The sequence below is a fragment of the Pelmatolapia mariae genome, linkage group LG12 (genome assembly GCF_036321145.2).
Source record: "Pelmatolapia mariae isolate MD_Pm_ZW linkage group LG12, Pm_UMD_F_2, whole genome shotgun sequence".
Classification (NCBI taxonomy): domain Eukaryota; kingdom Metazoa; phylum Chordata; class Actinopteri; order Cichliformes; family Cichlidae; genus Pelmatolapia; species Pelmatolapia mariae.
Genome location: NC_086237.1, coordinates 16,782,402 through 16,802,394, shown reverse-complemented (window position 1 = coordinate 16,802,394; position 19,993 = coordinate 16,782,402). Strand labels below are relative to the sequence as shown.

The 19,993-nt window shown below is 40.4% G+C and overlaps 2 protein-coding genes across 2 annotated transcripts; one reads left to right on the top strand and one right to left on the bottom strand.

The window, feature by feature from the left end:
• Positions 1-388: 388 nt before the first annotated feature.
• On the top strand, positions 389-12,922 carry tmc2b (transmembrane channel-like 2b). The gene is made up of 20 exons (XM_063488752.1): positions 389-434; positions 543-584; positions 893-1,292; positions 2,096-2,251; positions 4,067-4,157; positions 4,240-4,321; positions 4,423-4,529; positions 4,627-4,725; positions 5,918-6,060; positions 6,165-6,312; positions 6,694-6,888; positions 7,017-7,196; positions 8,221-8,379; positions 8,892-9,020; positions 9,609-9,676; positions 9,936-10,175; positions 10,479-10,604; positions 12,309-12,387; positions 12,483-12,609; positions 12,705-12,922. Exons 1-20 carry the CDS (start codon positions 389-391, stop codon positions 12,920-12,922), a joined length of 2,835 nt encoding a protein of 944 aa, XP_063344822.1.
• Positions 12,923-13,042: 120 nt separating this feature from the next.
• LOC134638817 (aldehyde dehydrogenase 1A1-like) lies at positions 13,043-18,377 on the bottom strand. Its single transcript, XM_063489721.1, has 14 exons — positions 18,223-18,377; positions 17,163-17,323; positions 16,848-16,952; positions 16,459-16,599; positions 16,218-16,347; positions 16,025-16,086; positions 15,653-15,781; positions 15,415-15,528; positions 15,180-15,282; positions 14,640-14,824; positions 14,391-14,555; positions 14,132-14,289; positions 13,916-13,990; positions 13,043-13,745 (listed from the first exon to the last, which is right to left on the bottom strand). Exons 1-14 carry the CDS (start codon positions 18,281-18,283, stop codon positions 13,673-13,675), a joined length of 1,662 nt encoding a protein of 553 aa, XP_063345791.1. The 5' UTR covers positions 18,284-18,377; the 3' UTR covers positions 13,043-13,672.
• Between the last annotated feature and the right edge of the window lie 1,616 nt (positions 18,378-19,993).

Here is a 19,993-nt window from a genome sequence, read left to right as displayed (position 1 = left end):
AAGATATTGGTCATTATCCAATTCAAATAAACTTGAGTGTTAAATCACCAAAAATTTATATCTTCTTATATCTCTCCCCTGTATAATATCAGTTAACATTTTGATAGACAAGTCCATTGTCTCTCAGATTCTCTCTGGCTCCTGATTATCATCTAAGGGCTGGGTTTCTTTGGCTGTTGTCATGGAGCCCAGCCTTTGAGCAGCACAAACAGAGGTGTGTGTGTGTGTGGTGTGTGTGTGTGCTTATGTGGTTATGTATACTGACTTTCTTTCTGTACCTTCACAGTGTACTGTGTCAGTGAACTGAGTGACTCATGGATGAAGATGAGGCTGAGTCGGAAGTGAGTAGGGGAGAAAAAGAATATATAAATAACTAAAGCTCAGAAGGATGCCTCCAAAAAGGAAAAACGATGCTATAATTCAGGCTGAAGATGGTGAGAAGATGTTTTTAATGCTATTATAGGGAAAACTGACTCATTCATTCATTGCTATATTTATTTAAACATTTGAATCTAAATGGTTGTATTCATGCATCTGTTCAGTTGGGATGGAGGTGGATGCTACGTTGGACAGTGGGAGTGAAGGTAAGTCATATGGGACAATTTTCTGTTTGTGTTTTAAAAAAAAGGGGAAGTGAGTATGTTTATACTTGTAAATTGCAACAATATGATGACGTGAAGGACAAAATGATATAAATTACAGATGGTCCATCAGTCATCCCTGTCTTTAGTTTAATTAAAAAAAAATGTTTGTAGCTTTTAAGGCATTTTCGGGCCTTTTTGTCATTTCTTATTGTTGATGGTTGTATTTGTTCAGGGACATGTTATTGCATTTTCAATATCAAACCTTATGTAAAAAAAATAATATATATTTGTATGTGTGTGTGTCTTAGATGAGGCCAGAAGGAGAAGCAAAAACAGAAGAGCCAAAGCACAGCGTAAAACCAAACAGGTCAGTGATGATGAGGATGATGAAGAAGATGAAGATGAGGCACCGAGGAAAAGGGGACGAAGGAAGAGGACCAAGCCCCAAGACAGTGACCAAGACGATGAGGAAGACAAACGAAGGGTGAGACAGAAAGGAGCCAAAGCTTCCAGGAGGAAAGCTGCAAATGAGGAGCGTGATGAGGAGAGCGAAGAAGATCAGGGTAAAAGGAAGAAAGGAGGAAGAGCGGCTTCCAAACAGGAGAAAGAGGATCAGAATAAGGAGAAGAAGGGAAATGTTAAAGGGAAAGACGAGACAAATAAAGGCAGTGAGAAGGACAAGAAAAAGAAGAATGGAAAGCAGAGCAGGTGCAGTATTCTCTGAGAGCTGTATTTCATCTACGGTTACGTCCATAAATATTTACAGATACAGGTATAGTTTTTTTTGTCTAATTTTGGCTCTGTAAATTACCACTATGAAATTTAATTCAAACAACTCAGATGCAGTTGAAGTGCAGACTTTCAGCCTTATTTCAGTGGGTTGAACAAAATAAATTGCATAAAAATTTGAGGGACTAAAGCAATTTCTTTAAACACAATCCCTTCATTTCAGGGGCTCAAAAGTAATTGGACAAATTAAATAACTGAAAATAAAATGTTCATTTCTAATACTTGGTTGAAAACCTTTTGCTGGCAATGATGGCCTGAAGTCTTGAGCTCATGGACATCACCAGACGCTGTTTTATTTCCTTTTTAATGCTCTGTCAGGCCTTTACTGCAGCGGCTGTGTTTTGGGTTATTGTCCATCTGTACTATCAAATGCCACCCAATCAATTTGACCGCATTGCTGGGACGGGATTGCTGTTATCAAATTCAAAACGTGCTTCAAAATGGTACATCTTCACAGTTAAACATCTGTTGTCTTTGTTCCATTGTGAATAAAATATGTGTTTATGAGATTTGCTACTCAATGCATTGTGTTTTTATTTACATTTTACACAGAATCCCAGCTTTTTCGAACTGGGGTTATTAAGTGAACACTGTCAGCGTGTGCAGTTAGATTTAAATCTACTAATTAACACCACCAGGAAAGCTTTTCTTGAGGTGATGAATCATGTGAGAATTACGCCTTCTCAAAGTTATTGCGAGTGACGGTTGCTTCCCTTTGGCAGCTCTCCTGCTTCTTCCTCTGAAGACGAGTCTGATGAAGAGTCGATGTCAGAGGGAGAGATCGCTGCCCTTAAAGAACAAGTAGAAGAAAAGAAGAAGCTGATTGCTACATTAAGGAACAAACCTTGGCGGATGAAGAGGAGGCTCGTACTGCTCAAGTAAAAATTAAAACTTGGCCAACTCTTAATCCTCTTCTTTGCCCTGCTTTTTGTTACAACCGTAACTTCTATTCATTAAAGATGCCGTTTTTTTTAGTGCATTTTTAAAATTGCTTATTACTCTATTTTTGCTGGTGCACATTTTCTTTTAATACCATGTGAAATTGGACATTTATTATTAAATCTTGCTCACTGCTACTTTACCTGTTTGGTACTTCCACTCATCAATGCTCGACTATACAAACAGACAAAACTACTTTAAAAAATTTGTTTTTAGACAGGGCAAAGCATGTTTCTTCTTTTGAGTCCTGCAACCTATGAAAATGTTTAGATCCAGGCATTTATTCATCTACAGTGCATCTGGAAAGTATTCACAGCACATCACTTGTTCCACATTGTTTTACAGCCTTATTCCAAAATTCCATCATTATTTGTAAACGGAAGAAGTTTGGGACCACCAGGACTCTTCCTAGAGCTGACTGCATGGCCAATCTGAGTGATCGGGTAGAAGGGCCTTAGACAGGGAGGTGACTGAGAACCTGATGGTCATTCTGACAGGTTCCAGTATTGTTCTGTGGAGAAAGGAGAACCTTTCACAAGGACATCCATTTCTGCAGCACACTACCAATCAGGCCCATGTGGTAGAATGGCCAGACAGAAGCCCCCTGAATGCCAGCTTTTTGGCCTGTCATGTCTGCATCATCATGCAGACACCTCTCATCTGCATGAGAGGTGTCTGCACTGTACCATCCCTACAGTGAAGCATGGTGGTGGCATCATCATGCTGTGGCAATGTTTTTCCGCAGCAGGATCTAGAAGCATTATGGACCTCAGACTGGTCTGGTTTATGTTCCAGCAAGACTACGACCCTAAACGCACAGCCAGGATAATAAGAGTGGCTTTGCGACCGCTCTGTGAATGTCCTTGAGTGGCCAACTCTGAGCCCAGACTTGAAGCACAGTCATCTGAATATGGCTGCGCTCCCCATCCAACCTGATGGAGCTTAAAAGGTTCTGAAAAGAAGAATGGGAGAAACTGCCTAGAAATAGGTGTTTCAAGCTTGTAGCATCATAATCATAAAGACTTGAGGCTACAATCATTGCTAAAGTATTGAGCAAAGTGTGAGAATACTTACAGTACATGCATGTGATTTTTGCAAGAATTTCGCGGAAACTTTTGTTCACTCAACATCACAATGAACATATTGAATGCAGACCTTTTAGGTAAAAAAAAAAACATGAACTTAATCCATTTTGGAACAAGGCTGTAACATGACAAAATGTGAAACAAGTGAAGTGGTCTGAACACTTTCTGGATGCACTGTATGGAAATTCTGCCCTTCGTGGAATTTGTATAAACGACAACAGGTTCCTATAAAATCTCAGCACAAGCCAAGCTGGCTGTATCTCAGCCTGTTAGATATGTTAGAAGACAGCAAACTGTTCTGGCTTCCCAGCCAGGGCTAAGGCTTGTGTAAGTCAGTGTGTGTTTGTGAGGTAAGTGTGTATGTTTGTTATGTATGTAGGCAAGTTTCTGGAAAGGGAACATGATAGCCGAGTTGCCTTAACTTTTTATGAGCTTGACACTGTTTAATGCATGTTGTTGTGGTGAGCTGACCTCCTGCTTGCTGTGTCTTCTTGCCAGTGCTCTTAACATATGCAGCGTGTCATCAATCAGTAAATCATTCCAAACCTGTTGCTTGTACATCCTGTTCACTAACTAAATAATTAATTCACTGAGTAGATCATGACTTTCAGTTGGATGTGGGAATGGATGGTATTTCATTGCTGTACATTTGTGTACTGCCTGAAACAGGGAGGCCCAGGAGTTTGTTGAAAAATTTGAAGGTGCTCTTGGGAAAGGAAGAGGCAAGAAGTTGTATGCGTTTAAAGTCATGATGACCAAGGTAATGTCCTCACTGAGCAAAATGCATTGATTTATAAATTGAGCAATATTGTTTAAGTTTGCTTCTCTGCACTCTCCCCTAGAAACTTATCAAGTTTAATCGGGACTTTGACAACTTCAAAACAGCATGTATACCCTGGGAGAGGAAGATAAAGGAAGTGGAAAGTTGGTACCACAAAACCAAATAATCACTAAGCTATAATCTTACATTTGCTAATAAGCTGTCCTCACAATTATGTATTTTCACCCCACCCCCTTCCCCCCAGGTCATTTTGGATCATCGGTGGCATCTTACTTCATTTTTCTGAGGTGGATGTATGGCCTGAACCTGATCCTGTTCGGGTTCATGTTTGGTCTGGTGGTGCTGCCAGAGGTAGGCTTTGTCTTTATATATGCTAGCAGGCGATAGCTAATGTGGCAAATGCTGAGCTCTCTCCATCCATCTCTCCATCCCTCTTCTCTGCATTTAGGTTCTCATGGGTCTCCCCTATGGCTCCATTCCTCGGAAAACTGTGCCACGATCTGAACAGGACACAGCCATGGACTTCTCAGTGCTCTTTGACTTTGGTGTGAGGATCCTAGCTTCATGTATCCCTTAATTCATTTTTCCTCACACACGAGCTCTCTTTTTTCCCCAGACTGGCTAACAGGAGTTTTTGCCCTTATATCAAAGAAAAGAAAAATACAGAATTTTTTTTTTTTTTACTTTTGATAAAGTTTTGGTACAAGTTGCTTGTACATGAAGTTAACAAGGTGCTGGAAACATTCCTCACAGATTTTGGACCACATTGACACGATAGCCTCATGCAGTTGATCTCGGTTTGTCGGCTGCACACCCATGTTGAAAATCTTCTGTTCCACAACATCCCAAAGGTGCTCTATTGGACTAAGATCTGGTGACTGTGGAGGCCATAAGAGTACAGTTAACTCAGTGTCAAGTTCAAGAAACCCAGTGCTGGTAATTGTGTGTGAATGGTAGCCAGCCTGAGTTTCTTGTTCCTAGATGAGGGGAGCAGCACCTGCTGTTATAGCTCACCTGCTTCAAGGTTTAAGATGTTTAGAGAGGCTTTCTGCACATCTTGGTCATAACAGGTAGTTTCCTTTCTATCAGCTTAAAGCCTTCTTGCCCAAAAAAATTACAGCTCACTGGATATTTTCTCTTTTTTGGACCATTCTCTATAAACTCTAGAGATGGTTGTGTAGGAAGGCACAAGTTGATCAGCAGTTTCTGAACTACTCAGACCGGCCTGGCTGGCACCAACAAGAATTCCAGGATCACTTAAATCACTTTCTTCTGAATTCTGATACTCAGTTTGAACTTCATGGCAGCACGATGGTGGTTAGCACTGATACCTCAAGGCAAGAACAGTCATGAGTTTGACTACACCATCTGGGTGGGGTTGGGTTAATTAGCGCTTCTAAATTGCCCAAATGTGTAAGTCTGAATGGTTGTCTGTCGCTCTGTGTTAGCCCTGTGTCAGGGTGGCAGCCTGTCCAGGGTGTACCCTGCCTGTTGCCCTATGGTAGCTGGGATAGGCTCCAGCCTCCTGTGACCCTGATAAGCAGAAGAGAATGAACATTCGCATGTTAGCAATATAGATAGCAGCCTTTACACCCTCAGAGATGATAGCATGGCTGTTTCAGTCAGCATTTTGATATTTTCTAATGTTATTTATACATTGGTGTGGTGAGAAACTTACCTTGAGTACAGACTGTATTTGTATGTATGCGTGACTATACCTTTCTGTATCTCATCAACAGGGATACTGCAAGTACTCTATTTTATTTTATGGCTTCTACAACAACGAACGAACCATTGGCGTGCTGAAGTTCAGACTCCCTCTGTCATACCTGCTCACTGGTGTTGGAATATTTGGATACAGCCTAATGGTTGTCATTAGAACGTAGGCAAGACATATGCGGGCATTCAGATTAAAATCATGCAGAAGGGTTTTGTTTTTTGTTTTTTTAGGGTTTCTTTATCATTTCTTTTTGTTTGTCTCTTCAGGATGGCTCGTAATGCAAATGAGGGAGGAGATGGGGGTGATGAAGGAGAGTTCACCTTCAGCTGGAAGATGTTCACCAGCTGGGACTACCTCATAGGAAACCCCGAAACTGCAGATAATAAGTACGCCTCCATAACCACCAGCTTTAAGGTTAGCGTGTGTGTGTGCATGTTGGAGGATTTTAAGAAGGAAGTTTTGATATGTGGTGTAAATAAAATAGGTCCATGTTGGGCATGTCATTCCTGCTGCCAGCAAACACATCCCACTTGTTAATTTGCCACTGATTTCTCCATCCCCTATGGTGTTACAGCGGAGAGAGAGGTGCAAGCATAATGTACTCCACGTTAACATTTTAATATGCTGAGCCCCAATTTAAGATGGTTAATCATAAAAATCTACTTAATAAGGAAAGTGGGGAAAACTGTCCTGGCACCATTTGCAGGGAGATTTAAACTTCTGAAATGTGAAGGTGCAAAATGGTGTAACTTGAAACTGAAAGAGATCTTAAGTGCTTCTTTATTTGCAATGCAGGAGTCCATTGTAGATGAAAAGGAGAACCAGAAGGATGAAAACATCCATCTCCGACGTTTCCTCAGGATTCTGGCAAATATTATGATCCTGTGCTGTCTCGGTGGCAGTGGTTATCTCATCTACTTTGTGGTGAAACGTTCTCAGGATTTTGCTAAGATGGATCCAGCGTCTCTCACGTGGTTTCAAAAGAACGAGGCAGGTTTACACTGAGCACATGGTGTTCTTTTACCGAATGAGGTTTCCGACACAAGGAGCAATGAAAAGTTGGGAAAGTTGAGGATTGAAAAATAAATGTTTACATTCTCTCTTGTCTTTTGTATCAGGTGGAGTTTGTGATGTCTCTATTGGGACTAGTGTGTCCTCCACTGTTTGAAACCATCGCAGAGTTGGAAGATTATCATCCCCGTATTGCCCTTAAGTGGCAGCTGGGGAGAATTTTCGCCCTCTTCCTGGGAAATCTTTACACCTTCCTCTTTGCTCTCTTTGATGAAGTTAATGCCAAGGTATGGCTGATGTGCCTCCATGCATTAGTTACAGTTGCATTTATACACTGCTGTGAAAAGTAATGTACACTGCAGATGTCTTGGTTTTTTGCATATTTGTCACACATGTTTAGAAACATTTATGAGGACAGAAAATGTGCATGCCACTATACTTGTGTTGACCAACAGTCACTTATGGGGACAAAATATGCGTCCCCACAACGTTGAAGGCACTTTTGACGCTCAAAATGTGGTTTTAGTGTCAGGGTTACAATTAGGTCATGGTTAGGTTTAGGCTGAGGATTAAGGTTAGGCATTCATTTATTGATGATGACGGTTAGGGTAAGTGGCTAGGGAGAGCATTATGTCAATTAGATGTCCTTGCTAAGATATGAAAATAGGTGTGTGTGTGTGTGTGTGTGTGTGTGTGTGTGTGTGTGTGTGTGCGCGTGCCTGCGTGTACGGGTTCGTACTATCCTGGTGGGGACCAAAATCTGACTTTTACTATCTTGGTGGGGACTTTCTGCACCGTGGGGACCAAAATCCAGGTCCCCTCGGGGTTGAAAGCAATTTTCACACTCAAAATGCGGTTTTACTGTCAAGGTTACAATTAGGTTATGGTTAGGTTTAGGGTAAGGGTTAGGGTTAGGCATTCATTTTTAATGGTTAGGGTTAGGGTAAGGGGCTAGGGAAAGCATTATGTCAATGGGATGTCCCCACGAGGATAGCAAACCAGACATATGTGTGTGTGTGTGTGTGTGTGTGTGTGTGAAATATTGCCCCCTAAACCTCATAGCTGGTTATGCAGGTTTTGTTTTCCTCAGTCTGGCTACTGTTTCTGTGTTTGTGCTAAATTAAGCGACAGTGGTATCGGACCTTTAACTCACATCTTAAGCAGAAAGTGAACAGTCCTTCCCAAATTCCCAATAATCAGTTCTTTTTAAAAACCTGGAAACTACATTTATGTGTGTATGAAATATGAACACTGCACGCTACATGAACACTGACACCTTAATTTTTCTTTGATGCATTAAATGTTTTTCAGCTGGAAACGGAGCAGGAGCTCAAGAATGCCACTGAATGGGCTATACATGAGTACAATGCCAACTACAGCTCCTACTACAACACGACGGATGTGCCTCCACTGGTCGTGAACCCTGCAGATGCTGTCAGAGGACCCTGTTGGGAGACTGCAGTGGGAATAGTTAGTAGAAGCTTTATGTATAACAGTGCTAAGGGAAACACATTACAAAGTACTGCATTACTGTAATTACACTAAATTGTGTGTAACACAATGATCACATTACAGTTACTCATAAAATCACCGGTCACAATTTGTGTTGCACAAGTTCATTAATAACCTGCATAGTTAAAAAATAAATCTCCACACTGGCCTATTTAGTGCAGTGATCTAGTGCAGTGATCAGTGCAAATTTGTTACAATTTGGTTACAATTTGGTAGGGGTCATACCACTGCCCATGATGCTGACTAATTTAATTACATGCAAATGTTCCATGTAATCTTGTTACATAGGTACTTTATAAAATGTGAATTTTCTGATCAAACCAAACTTATTTGATTGGTATACATTTAGTTCATACCAAGCATATTTCCTTAAAAATTAAGTATTTGAATAAATAAACATTTGATTTTAAGTATTTGGGGACAACATCACAATTCTTTCTTTTCTTTATGTCTTTACTTTTTCCTTGCAGGAATTTGTGAAACTTATTGTATCAGACATGCAGGTAACCTTTTTGACTATCTTGATCGGTGACTTTGCACGAGCTATCGTTGTTCGTTTCCTCAACTACTGCTGGTGCTGGGACCTGGAGGCCGGATTCGTGAGTACTAATTGTGTGTCAGTGGGTCACAGTGTCCCGTGCCCGTAACATATGTTTGTCTTAGTTTGTTTGACTGAAATAATCAAGAATGTTCTTACACATATGTCCTGCTCATCAGCAATGTTTGCAGGGAACAGGCCTCAGCAGGCCTCAAAACTGATTGTTGCTTAATTGCCGTTAGCACAATTAAAAAAAAAGAATAAATAAAACTTGTAAGTCTGCACTTGCACCACTTGCCTCAAGTCCTGCATGGGAATTTAAGGTGACTGTGTCAGTTTAAGTAGTGGTTATGTCATTATCATTCAGGTATTATTGAACACATGAACAGAGGAGGAGGTGCAGACTTTCTGCTTTAATTCAAGGGGTTTACCACCGCAGTTCGTAATGCATCTACATCAACCTGATACTTTGCAATGACATCTGGCAAGACAGGTGATCCTGAACATAGAGTGAAACAGGACACTACAATGAGAACTTAATTACAGAGTGAGAGAGAGAGAGAGAGAGCAACAAATGCAAAGTGTATTGACCTGCTGTTTATTAATTCAGGAGAACATGCGAATCATGTTGTTTGTGTGTTTATTCCAGCCATCATATGCAGAGTTTGACATCAGTGGGAATGTGCTGGGGCTTATCTTCAATCAAGGAATGATATGGTGAATTACTCCATCGATGATTTTATTTTCTGACTCCTTTCTGATTCACCGGAGATTCTCTAATGAGATGAATGGCTCATTAATAAGCTTCCCTCTGCTGAAACACAGCTCATGTTTCTTTGATCCACCTATCATTAATGCAGCAATCACAATATCTCTAATAACACTAATTACAATATTCAGTGGCTGATTAGTTTGAAATTACATCGTGATCTTTTTTCTTTATGAACAGTGTTGCTTAATATGTTGTTTTTCTTAGGATGGGAGCATTTTACGCTCCAGGTCTGGTGGGTCTGAATGTGCTGCGTCTCCTGACGTCGATGTACTTCCAGTGCTGGGCAGTGATGGCCTGTAATGTTCCTCACGAGCGAGTTTTCAAGGCATCGAGGTCCAACAACTTCTACATGGGCCTGCTGCTTCTCGTGCTCTTCCTTAGCTTGCTTCCTGTCGTTTACACGATAATGACCCTGCCCCCGTCCTTCGACTGCGGTCCATTCAGGTCAGTAGGAGGTTAAAATAAGAGATCTAAGGTGGTGCATGAAATATCTTTTTTCTTTTTCTGCAGAATAAATTTTTTTATTCAGTTAATAATCTGCATGAACAAGCTTATTCAGATTCACTAGATGAACATTAACATAATTATTAAAGAGTCTGCTTAAAGAATGAACATAATAAAAAAATTTAATCTGCAGCATCTTGGCAGGTTGCTCAAGCATACTTCTGTATGCATATGTTTTGGTTTTGTTTTTTTTAAATCCAAGGGTTAGTAACAATAATGATAACAGTAACAATATCCCCCCAGTGGTCAGGACAGGATGTACGATGTGGTTATGGAGACTATAACGCAGGATTTACCAGCTTTCATAGGGACCATTTTTACATATGCCACCAATCCTGGACTCATCATGCCTGCCGTCCTCCTCATGGTGTAAGTATAATTTAAATAATAAGTCAAACATTGCTTCTGTACCTGCTAAATGAAGATACATTTTTATATTTTGTGTATTTTTAAGCGTTCATGATAAATTCAAGAAAACAAATGAAACCTTTTGTGCACTGCTAATATATTTAAGGTTGCCTACACAATCTTATTATTTATTTAGAAAAACAAATTGTGTGCATTTCAGTTATCTCTGTCTTAGTTAACACTGATAATGTGGTGATGTTACCCTTACACTGCCTTTTTTGACACTACCACACAGTGGCAGCAAAAGTCAGCCTTTCTTGGAGGAGTACAGTAAAAATGTGGGCCGTGATAATCGGAGGGTAGTCTTGGTTGGTCTCTCTGGAATGTGTTTGTCAGACACTCACCCAGATTGAGATCTGAGAAGTGGAGGGAGTTTAACGTCTCTATCTGTTCTGCCTGATTTTGTGGTGTTGGCGAATCACATTGTCCTGACTGAGGGGCACTGCTTTTAAGGAATTCACTTTAGCCCGAACATCACAACAAGAGTCCCCTCAAGGTGCTTTATATTGGAAGGTAAAGACCCTACAATAATACAGAGAAAATCCCAACAATCAGATGACCCTGTTTGAAAAGGCATCAATGGAAAGGATAAACTCCCTTATAACAGAATGAAACCTCTGGCAGAACCAGGCTTAATGAGGGGAGGGCATCTGCTGCAACCGACTGGGGATGAGGGGAGGGAAAGAGGACAAAAAGCAATACCAGTGGCATCTATAGTTGTGGTGAAGATGTGGTCAAGTAGGCAAGCACCTTTTACAGCTAGCAAAGAATCTCTTGTCTTAATAAATTAAATTACTCTGGTCAGCTGGCAGGTCTGGTTTCTGTACAGGTGCTCCCAAAGAAAGGACCAGCTTTAATCCTCCATGGGTGGTCAATTTAAATCCACAAATAAAACATGTGTGCTGTCCTGTGGTTTTTTTTTTTAAAAAGTCTTTATCCTTGTTATAGCTCTTTATGGGGAAAACACATGCTTGTGAATATTTTTGTCTTAGTTTCCAGTCATTTCAGGTACAAACATCTCTGTCTATTTCGTTATTTTGCCATATCTGAGTTCTTCTCACAAGCAACAAGTTTCCCTGCAGACAAACCCAACCTAGCTTTCTTGCTTTTTACACCTGGCTCAGTATTGTGAATTTTCCATTCTTCCATTTGTTTTTGTGGCCTACCCCGTGGCAGGTGGCTACAGTGGATACTTTTTGTGCTATTTTTCTCATATGCATGTAGCTGGCCTGAGCCCTGCAGTGGTATATCTAAGCAGGCAGCTTAAGTTGCAGTAGGCTATTCATTAGCTGCTTTTCAGTGTAGTGGCATTTTATTTGCTCACCCTAAGCTTTCTGGCAAGAAAACCAGTGTTTGCGAACAGTGTTTTGTTTCCACTCTGACATTATCACATTACGTTTGGGTAGATAACAAAGAGCAGATAAGCTACCTGTGCAGCTTATGAATTTAACAACAGTTCTTTTAAACTTGTAACTGATGAGGCAAAGTAACACACATCATGGCACCCAGACAAAATATAAATTTGCCTAAAATTTCCATGATCAGTGCATGTACATAAACACAGAACAAAATGACAGAACAATATGATCTATCACTGTGTGCAAAGCCTGACTGTAATCTAATCCATCTGCAGTGGCACAGTAAAAGACTTATACTGTGTAACAGGTTGGCCATCTACTACCTTAACACAGTGTCAAAGGGATACCAACAGGCAAACCTGGACCTTAAAAAGAAGATGAAAATGGTCAGTATGAATTTCTCTTAATTTCCCTTATTTAAGCAAAAGTTCAAGATTAGATTAAATCAAATGACTGTCGGGTTTGTTGGTCATCACTTCAGGCCCGAGACGAGGAGAAGAACCGCAGGAACAACAAGGACAGCACTAATCAAGTAATGAAAGACTTGGAGGACCTCCTGCCAAACAAATCTCTAATACCGCCTCCCACTGAGGAAGAGTCGCCTCATGGTACACTCACATACATCTTCAGCTGCATATACTGTAGGATAATTAACACCCCACTGACCTGACCACGTTTTCCAACTCTCAATCTGTCTTTTTAGATATTGTAATTGAGAAGGGAAGCAAGTCTACCAAAATGAAGCCAGGATCAGCGGGGAAAGGGGTCAACCTACAAAAGGAGGTGTCACTGGCTGCCCCAAACCCCAGAGGGCCAGTAGCCCATCCTCCTCGGGCACGGGGAGGGCCTCCTGGACATCTCAGGGGCCCTCTACCTGGGCCTGGCAGAGGGAGAGGTCGGGGCGCACCTCCGAGGACATAAGAAACATGATTCACAGTTACAGATATCTGCTAGGATAGCTCCAGCTGCATATGGAGGAGGAATCAATTTTGGGTTTACTGCAATGATGCAAATGAACACAAATTTCATAACATCATTTTTTATTGTAATTTTATTATATGAATGAAAAGCATTCAATTAGTATTTTCAACATGCTAGATGAGACATCGGTCATACCTAACACTGGAAAAAGTCGTAGTTACTGCAGCGACTCAGTTAAAAGATACAGAAATGGTGTGTTATCTGTGTCAGTAGTATTACAACTGCAAAAATGTCAACAAACTCTATGGCTCAGCAACTTCTACCAAGGACTGGGCTTTTTTTTCCTGTTTACTACAGTGGAATCAGTCTACAGTTTACTGCTTATCTATACAAACGACTGATTTCATGTGGAAATCCCTGTACATAGTTTTTAAAGTGACCTTCTAATTTTTTGCATGACATCTATTAAAATGTTCGATTTATGAAAAATTGCCATTTATGGTGTAACTAAACTATCAAACACACGAGAGGCAACACTTCAAAGAACAATCTGTTTACAAGCCTGTACACTGGAGGACCACCATAGATAAAAGTCATGTAACCCTGGGGGTATATGACAAAAATAAAGAAAGTCTGAGCAGAAAATGGAATAAATATTCACAAAGTGGCTACAAAACATGCAGGTGCAGCATGATCTAATGATCTGACTCTGGCTGATGGTTTAAACAGGAGAAATGTAGTCTGGCAGTATCATGAGCTCTTCTGTGATATTCTGATTGTGACTGCCTTGATTTCAGTGTACTCCTGCAGTGCATATTCCCCCCTGAAATAAGAAAAAAAAGCACCACTGATTAAAAAGAGAAAGAGTTTACTAGTCAAGTTGCAGTGCATTGTTACAAAGTCTCAAAGCAACGATTACGTAGTTTTTTGATGGACATTAATGCAGCAAATGTAAAGGTTAATTTTCTTAGATTTCAAAATGGCAACACTCACAGTTCTCTCCCATTCCCAGACATCTTGAAGCCACCAAAGGGACACTGAATACTCATGGCATTGTAGCAGTTCACCCTAGAAATAAAGCACCATTAGTTTCACCTTATTCCTTAAAAACAGGCATACAATAGTAGTAGCTGCACTATTCCAAAGTCTAATGGGACTTTAAGAGAGGCTTCAGGTTATCGTGTTCTGTGCAGAGGATGTGATCCATACCAGACCATGCCGGCTTGCAGAGCAGAAGAGACTGTAAGGGCTTTGTTGATGTCATTAGTGAAGACTCCTGCTGCCAACCCGTATTGTGTGGCATTGGCTCTCTGGATGACTTCATTGATGCTGCGGAAACACATAATCTGCTGCACCGGGCCAAATATCTGCAAGAGGATGGTAGAGAAATCTTACAAAAGGAAAAAAATGAGCAGTAGAATTAGACCATGTATTTTAATATGTGCTCCACCGTTGGGGGTGTGAGTACCTCTTCTTTAGCGATACGCATATGGTCTCTGACATTTGAGAACACGGTGGGTTGGATGAAAAGTCCCTGCTGACCCCCCGGAGAGCCACCGCACTCCAGAGTTGCACCTTCTCTCTTCCCGCTTTCTATTAGCTCCATTATCTTATTAAACTGCTTCTGGTCGATCTGAGGGAAAAATAAACAAAGCTCATATTATTCTGACCTGTCTGACTTGTTAGTTGGTGTAACAGTATTCAGGCCACAGTATACTTGTGGTCCCTGGTCCACGCCTGGCAAGAGTGGGTTTCCCAGGACTTTGGATCTGGCTTTCTCTACACTGCGGCGGACAAATTCCTCGTAGATTGGTTCCTCTACAAACACCCTGGATCCTGCCAGACAGCACTGCCCCTGATTGAAGAACAGACCACTGTGTGCCTGCTCCACTGCATACTCTACTGCAAGACATATACACAGAAAAGCCACCTTTAACTGTTGGTAGTTGGCAGATTTCTTTTTAACAACAGATGCCCTTCGTGACTCGACCCCAAAGGGATTCTTCTACTCCCAGGTTCAAACAAGGGATCATTCACTTGTTAGGGAAAACCACTACAGTATGACACTACTACAAGACATATCATATAAAGATATCAGATCTAAAAGAAAGATTTATACACCACAAGTGTGACTTAATATGGTGCTGCACTTTATTTGTTCAATTCAGAAATGGTTAGACATGGCAAAGGTATAAAAGAATATGACATTTAAAGAGAGAAATGTGACGTAATCAAGTGAAAAAAAGGTCCCACTCACAGTCACAGTCTGCAAAGACAATATTGGGATTTTTTCCACCAAGTTCCAGTGTGACTCTCTTCAGGTTGCTTTCACCTGCAGCCTTCTGGATGAGTTTTCCAACCTGGCAACCAGTGACAACCATGTGAGCCACATGGTTACAGTAAAGGAGTTAATTTATACATGAGTGAAATGCACAAAAACAGAAGAGAGCAAGCTGTTCACACAGACACACTGTGCTGAGATTTATACTAACAGCAGTAGATCCGGTAAAGGCTACTTTGTCTATATCCATGTGGTGAGAAATGGCACAGCCTGCTGTCTGACCATAACCAGGCAACACATTCACCACTCCTGGAGGAAACCCAGCCTGAACACAGACAGTTGAAAAGAGAGCCACTCAGTCATTTTCTTTAAGTAAGAAATGGCCAGTTTTTGCACTTATATAATTGCATATAATTGTTGTGGGTGATTAGTAATTTGAATCTAACTACCTCTTTGATGAGTGCAGCCATATGCAGAGCTGATAAAGGGGTCTGTTCAGCTGGCTTGATGACTACAGTGTTCCCACAGCACAGAGCAGGAGCAATCTTCCACACGAACATCATCAGCGGGAAGTTCCACTAAATGCCAAAGTGCAAACTCAGTTTTCAGGTTTCGATTTATGTGATAATGAATGTGACACAATCAGAACAAATCAACAAATTATCTGAGGTTCAGCTAAAAAACAAGTTAAAACATGTTTTCACCACATTCAGGCCGATTACTTTACTCACAGCTGGCTGAATGTAAACACTGAAAAAACACAAAAACTTGGTAACATAAAAGTTGAATGTTTGCCATCCTTTAGTGTTTATTTTACTTACAGGAATGATCTGACCACATACTCCAATGGGCTCATGCCGTGTGTAGGTAAAATATTCTCCATCTAAAAAACAAAAAAAGAAAAAACACACACAGTTAATTTATTATAGCACTGAATGCATGCAGTTTTTGTTGTGCTGATGGTTTCAAATATGGAAACATCTGATCTAAATCAAAAAAATGAATTCAACTCACCTACGGGGATGGTTTTTCCGTGAATCTTGTCTGCCCAGCCGCTGTAATATCTCAAGGTCTTGATTGTAGCCATCAGATCTACAAAATATGCCATGAGGAAAACTTTGCCACAGTTTAGAGCTTCTAGTGTCTGGAAAACAAGAAAAAAGCACACACAGCGTCATAATAATCCAGTCGTGATGTTTTGTGGAGCAACATTTACTGATGATTTACTTCAGGTACGTGTATGTGTGTTTCTCACTGCTAGCAAGAGCCGGTCTCGCTCCACCAAGTCGGCAAGTCTGTTAAGTAAATGGCCTCGGTCTGAGGCATCCATGGATCTCCACGGTGATCCCATCTGGAAAGCAGCTCTGGCACTCCTCACTGCCTTGTCTACATCGTCCTGTTATTAGCACAAGTTAAGGAGGTTACCACAACAATCACGCCAGATCAAGTTTATGTGTTTACTTGAAAAATTTGCTTTAAAGGAGATTCCCAATCTACACAGCATACAACACGTTAGACGTTGTACAAAAAAGTGCTCACAATGTAAGTCATAATAACTGTCCATCACCATTACAATTCAAAATTATTGCTTGTAAAGCTTTAAAAGAGCACATCTAACTTACTAGTGACGTGTAAAATACTCACTGAGTCGGCCTCGTCCACTTCACACAGCAGCTTCTCGGTGGTGGGATTATACACAGGAATCTTTCTGCCACTGCATGACTCATGCCATTCATTACCGATGAACACCTGAGGGTAAAAGAGAGACAAAGATTGTGTGATGTATCCCCTACACTCTTTGACTTTACAGTGATACGCACACAGTGCAGGGTATCATCTCTGAGTGCTGTTCCAGGTAATTACTGTATCCTAACTGATAAAGGACTGGTAAATATTTCCCATATTATTATAAATTATTTTATCTTTTAAATATGCTTTGCTCCTTGAGTTGTGGCTTACCTTAGTGTAAACAATTTGGGGGTTTGCAATTGGAGTGGGCAGTGCATTTGTCTCCAATCCATCTGCATTCTGGGAATTGTGGTCCTGGTGGTTGAACCCATTGCCAGACTGATGTTCATAACCATTGGCTGGCTGGGAGCTCAAGCTGTAATGTTTTCTCTCTGAAAAAAAAAACAAAAAACAGAAATGGAACACAATGTTGTTCAAGTCTCTTTGTCTGATTAGGTGTGTGAATACACAGATAGACACACACACACACACACACGTGATTGCGAAAGCTAACATTTGGGTCACTGAGTGAGGATAGTAACCCTGTGCACACGATGCTATCCCAACCCAGTGGAGTAAATAGAAACTGTGCCAAATTAGTTATTGGCATTGTCAGCTTTTTTAAACCGGACGGTCAAGGGTCATGACCACGCACTGACATGGTTTGCTGGCTCAGAAGAATGGACTAGACCTTAATTAAACTGAGAGAATCTGAGAACATCAAGTGCTGTGCCAGGGCAAAATATGAGCAGAGGTGCATGTCACCGTAATTGCTGAAAAACCTGATCATGCATGGGCTCATATGGAAGAAACAAGTTTAATTAAGGCATTGTGGTTTTCTGTGTCAGATAAAAGACAGTTTGAATATGTTACTATGTCACCTGTATAATTTTGTAGAGAAGCCAGACAATAGATTATGTATACATAACTATGTGTCAATATAGCATTTATAAACTTTTAAATCTGGCAAATTAAGCCTATTACCTTTGAACATTTATGTCTGTCACCTGACAGTCTTAGCTTCAATCTTATAAACAATATTAGGATGAGGTTTTTCGGATAATAATAATAATAATAATAATAATAATAATAATAATAATAATAATAATAATAATAATAATAATAATAATAATAATAATAATTATTATTATTATTATTATTATTAGTAGTAGTAGTAGTAGTAGTAGTAGTAGTAGTAGTATTATTATAAAAGCACTTTTATCTGGTCTTTCAACAAACATTAGAAAATGGGTGTGGAATTACATTACGTAAACATAAAAAATTGTGCTACCTGTGGGTGATGCTGATGCAGTTCCCCCAGACTGGTGTATTCCCACTCCGATCACAGGCATGTTGCAGCTGCTCTCTCCTTCCTCTCGGCGTCAGCTGACTGGAGAGTCTCCGAGCTTCTTTATATACTTTCAGCTCTCAGCGTCAGAAAGCAGAAATGTGCAGGATTGCGCGCTGTCACAGAAGGATTTCTCCTGGGTCATTTGAGGGTCTGCCTGCACGTGCAAATAACCATTAAGATGGACCCAATCCCAGTTTACCTCATGTGTCCCGGGAGGCGGCAAGCTCACTAATCATCTGACGTGACAATGGAAGTACAGTATGGTTAGACACATTTTTAATTATTAGCCATTTTTGTAATCAGCGGGAATTTATCAACTTGACAGTGGTTTAATTAATTCTTCTACTTCACTATTTTTATTCCTTCACTACAATTTGAATCCTGCAGATTTACTATTAGTGCTTATTAATATTTTACTCAGCTAGAAAGCTTCTAGTACACTGGAAATAAATAATAAATAAATAATTAGCGCCATCTATATCAGAATACTGATTGGTAGTAATATAAAGGGACTCTGTGGATAATTTTAACACCCCTGAGTTACATTTTTCTGCCAAGCTAAGATTATTTGTTAAATCTTTCTGTGCATAAATCTTCCATTTCAAAATCGCCTTAATTTAAGCACACTTCTAAACATTTACCAAGATAATTTTACAATACAATAAACTTTTTAGATGTTGAAGAGGAAGAACCAAGCCCTAAAATCTTGAAAATCTTGAATTTGCCATCAGTATTACTTCTGTCTTCTATGAATCAGTTCAGCCCAGTTGCCTGGTTAGACCCACCTCCAAGTCAACAAGCATAATTGGGAAGATGTTTGCTTTGATAAGGGGCCTCCCGCTGCTTCACTGTCTCCCAGGAACAATGTGATCACATAATTTTGTCTGGTGTGCCCATTTTCTGTCTCGATATACACACATCCTTTTGAGAATTATCCCCTTTGACAACACAACCTGATTTAACCCTCATTAAACAAAGAAAAGATTTGTAGAGCTGCATCTAGGGAGTGTTGAAAACATAGTGAAAACCATCCTCCCATACTAATGCGTTCACCTCTTATTTGTCACACACTTGACTTGAAGCCTTTTTCTATGAAAGAGTTTGGATTGGAAATACAGCACACTGTAAATAAGTAACCCAGATTCTGTTGGTCTACTTATCTCCAAAGGGTTTGTTCCTCATTAGGGAAGCACATAGTCAATGTTGATCAACACATACTTGATCCTAGTGTCAGGTGGGGTCTGCGTAGGTTAGCTATACATTGAGCATGTACACAAACTCATTCAGACGTTTTGAATGGAGTATTAGATCTGTAACTCTGGCCTTGTTTTAATGTTCGAACATATGCAGCACAATTGCTTCAGAGAAATTCTACCATCCAGAGAGTCAGTATGTGTCTGCCAGAGTTAAGGACAAAACCGGACTGCCTCTGTCTACACAGGCTGTGGATCACCAGGTCAAAGGAGCTGTCGGTCGGCCTCAGAGCCCTGTGTGTCCCACAGCTGAACTTAACCTAAATTGACAGTTTGATAGAGGGCAAGAAAAAAGAAAGGGAATAAAAAATGCAAAGTAGGAGATGGTGAAAGAACTGGAGACAGTGCAGTCATGCATAAAAAGGGAAAACAAGGAATGGAAGAATGAGAGAAAAGGTGAGTGAGCAGACACTGGAATTAGTTAGGGCTATTTATTAGTCAAATTGATTAGAAAGAGG

Excerpts from the sequence above, each read along its gene's own strand:
- LOC134638817 (XM_063489721.1), bottom strand. The coding sequence starts at position 18,283 with ATGCCTGTGATCGGAGTGGGAATACACCAGTCTGGGGGAACTGCATCA. Across the intron at positions 16,953-17,162 it reads CCCAAATTGTTTACACTAAG|GTGTTCATCGGTAATGAATG; the intron begins GTAAGCCACAAC and ends TTTTACCCTCAG. Across the intron at positions 14,290-14,390 it reads TGCGTATCGCTAAAGAAGAG|ATATTTGGCCCGGTGCAGCA; the intron begins GTACTCACACCC and ends ATCCTCTTGCAG.
- tmc2b (XM_063488752.1), top strand. The coding sequence starts at position 389 with ATGCCTCCAAAAAGGAAAAACGATGCTATAATTCAGGCTGAAGATG. Across the intron at positions 435-542 it reads TATAATTCAGGCTGAAGATG|TTGGGATGGAGGTGGATGCT; the intron begins GTGAGAAGATGT and ends GCATCTGTTCAG. Across the intron at positions 6,889-7,016 it reads CGTGGTTTCAAAAGAACGAG|GTGGAGTTTGTGATGTCTCT; the intron begins GCAGGTTTACAC and ends CTTTTGTATCAG.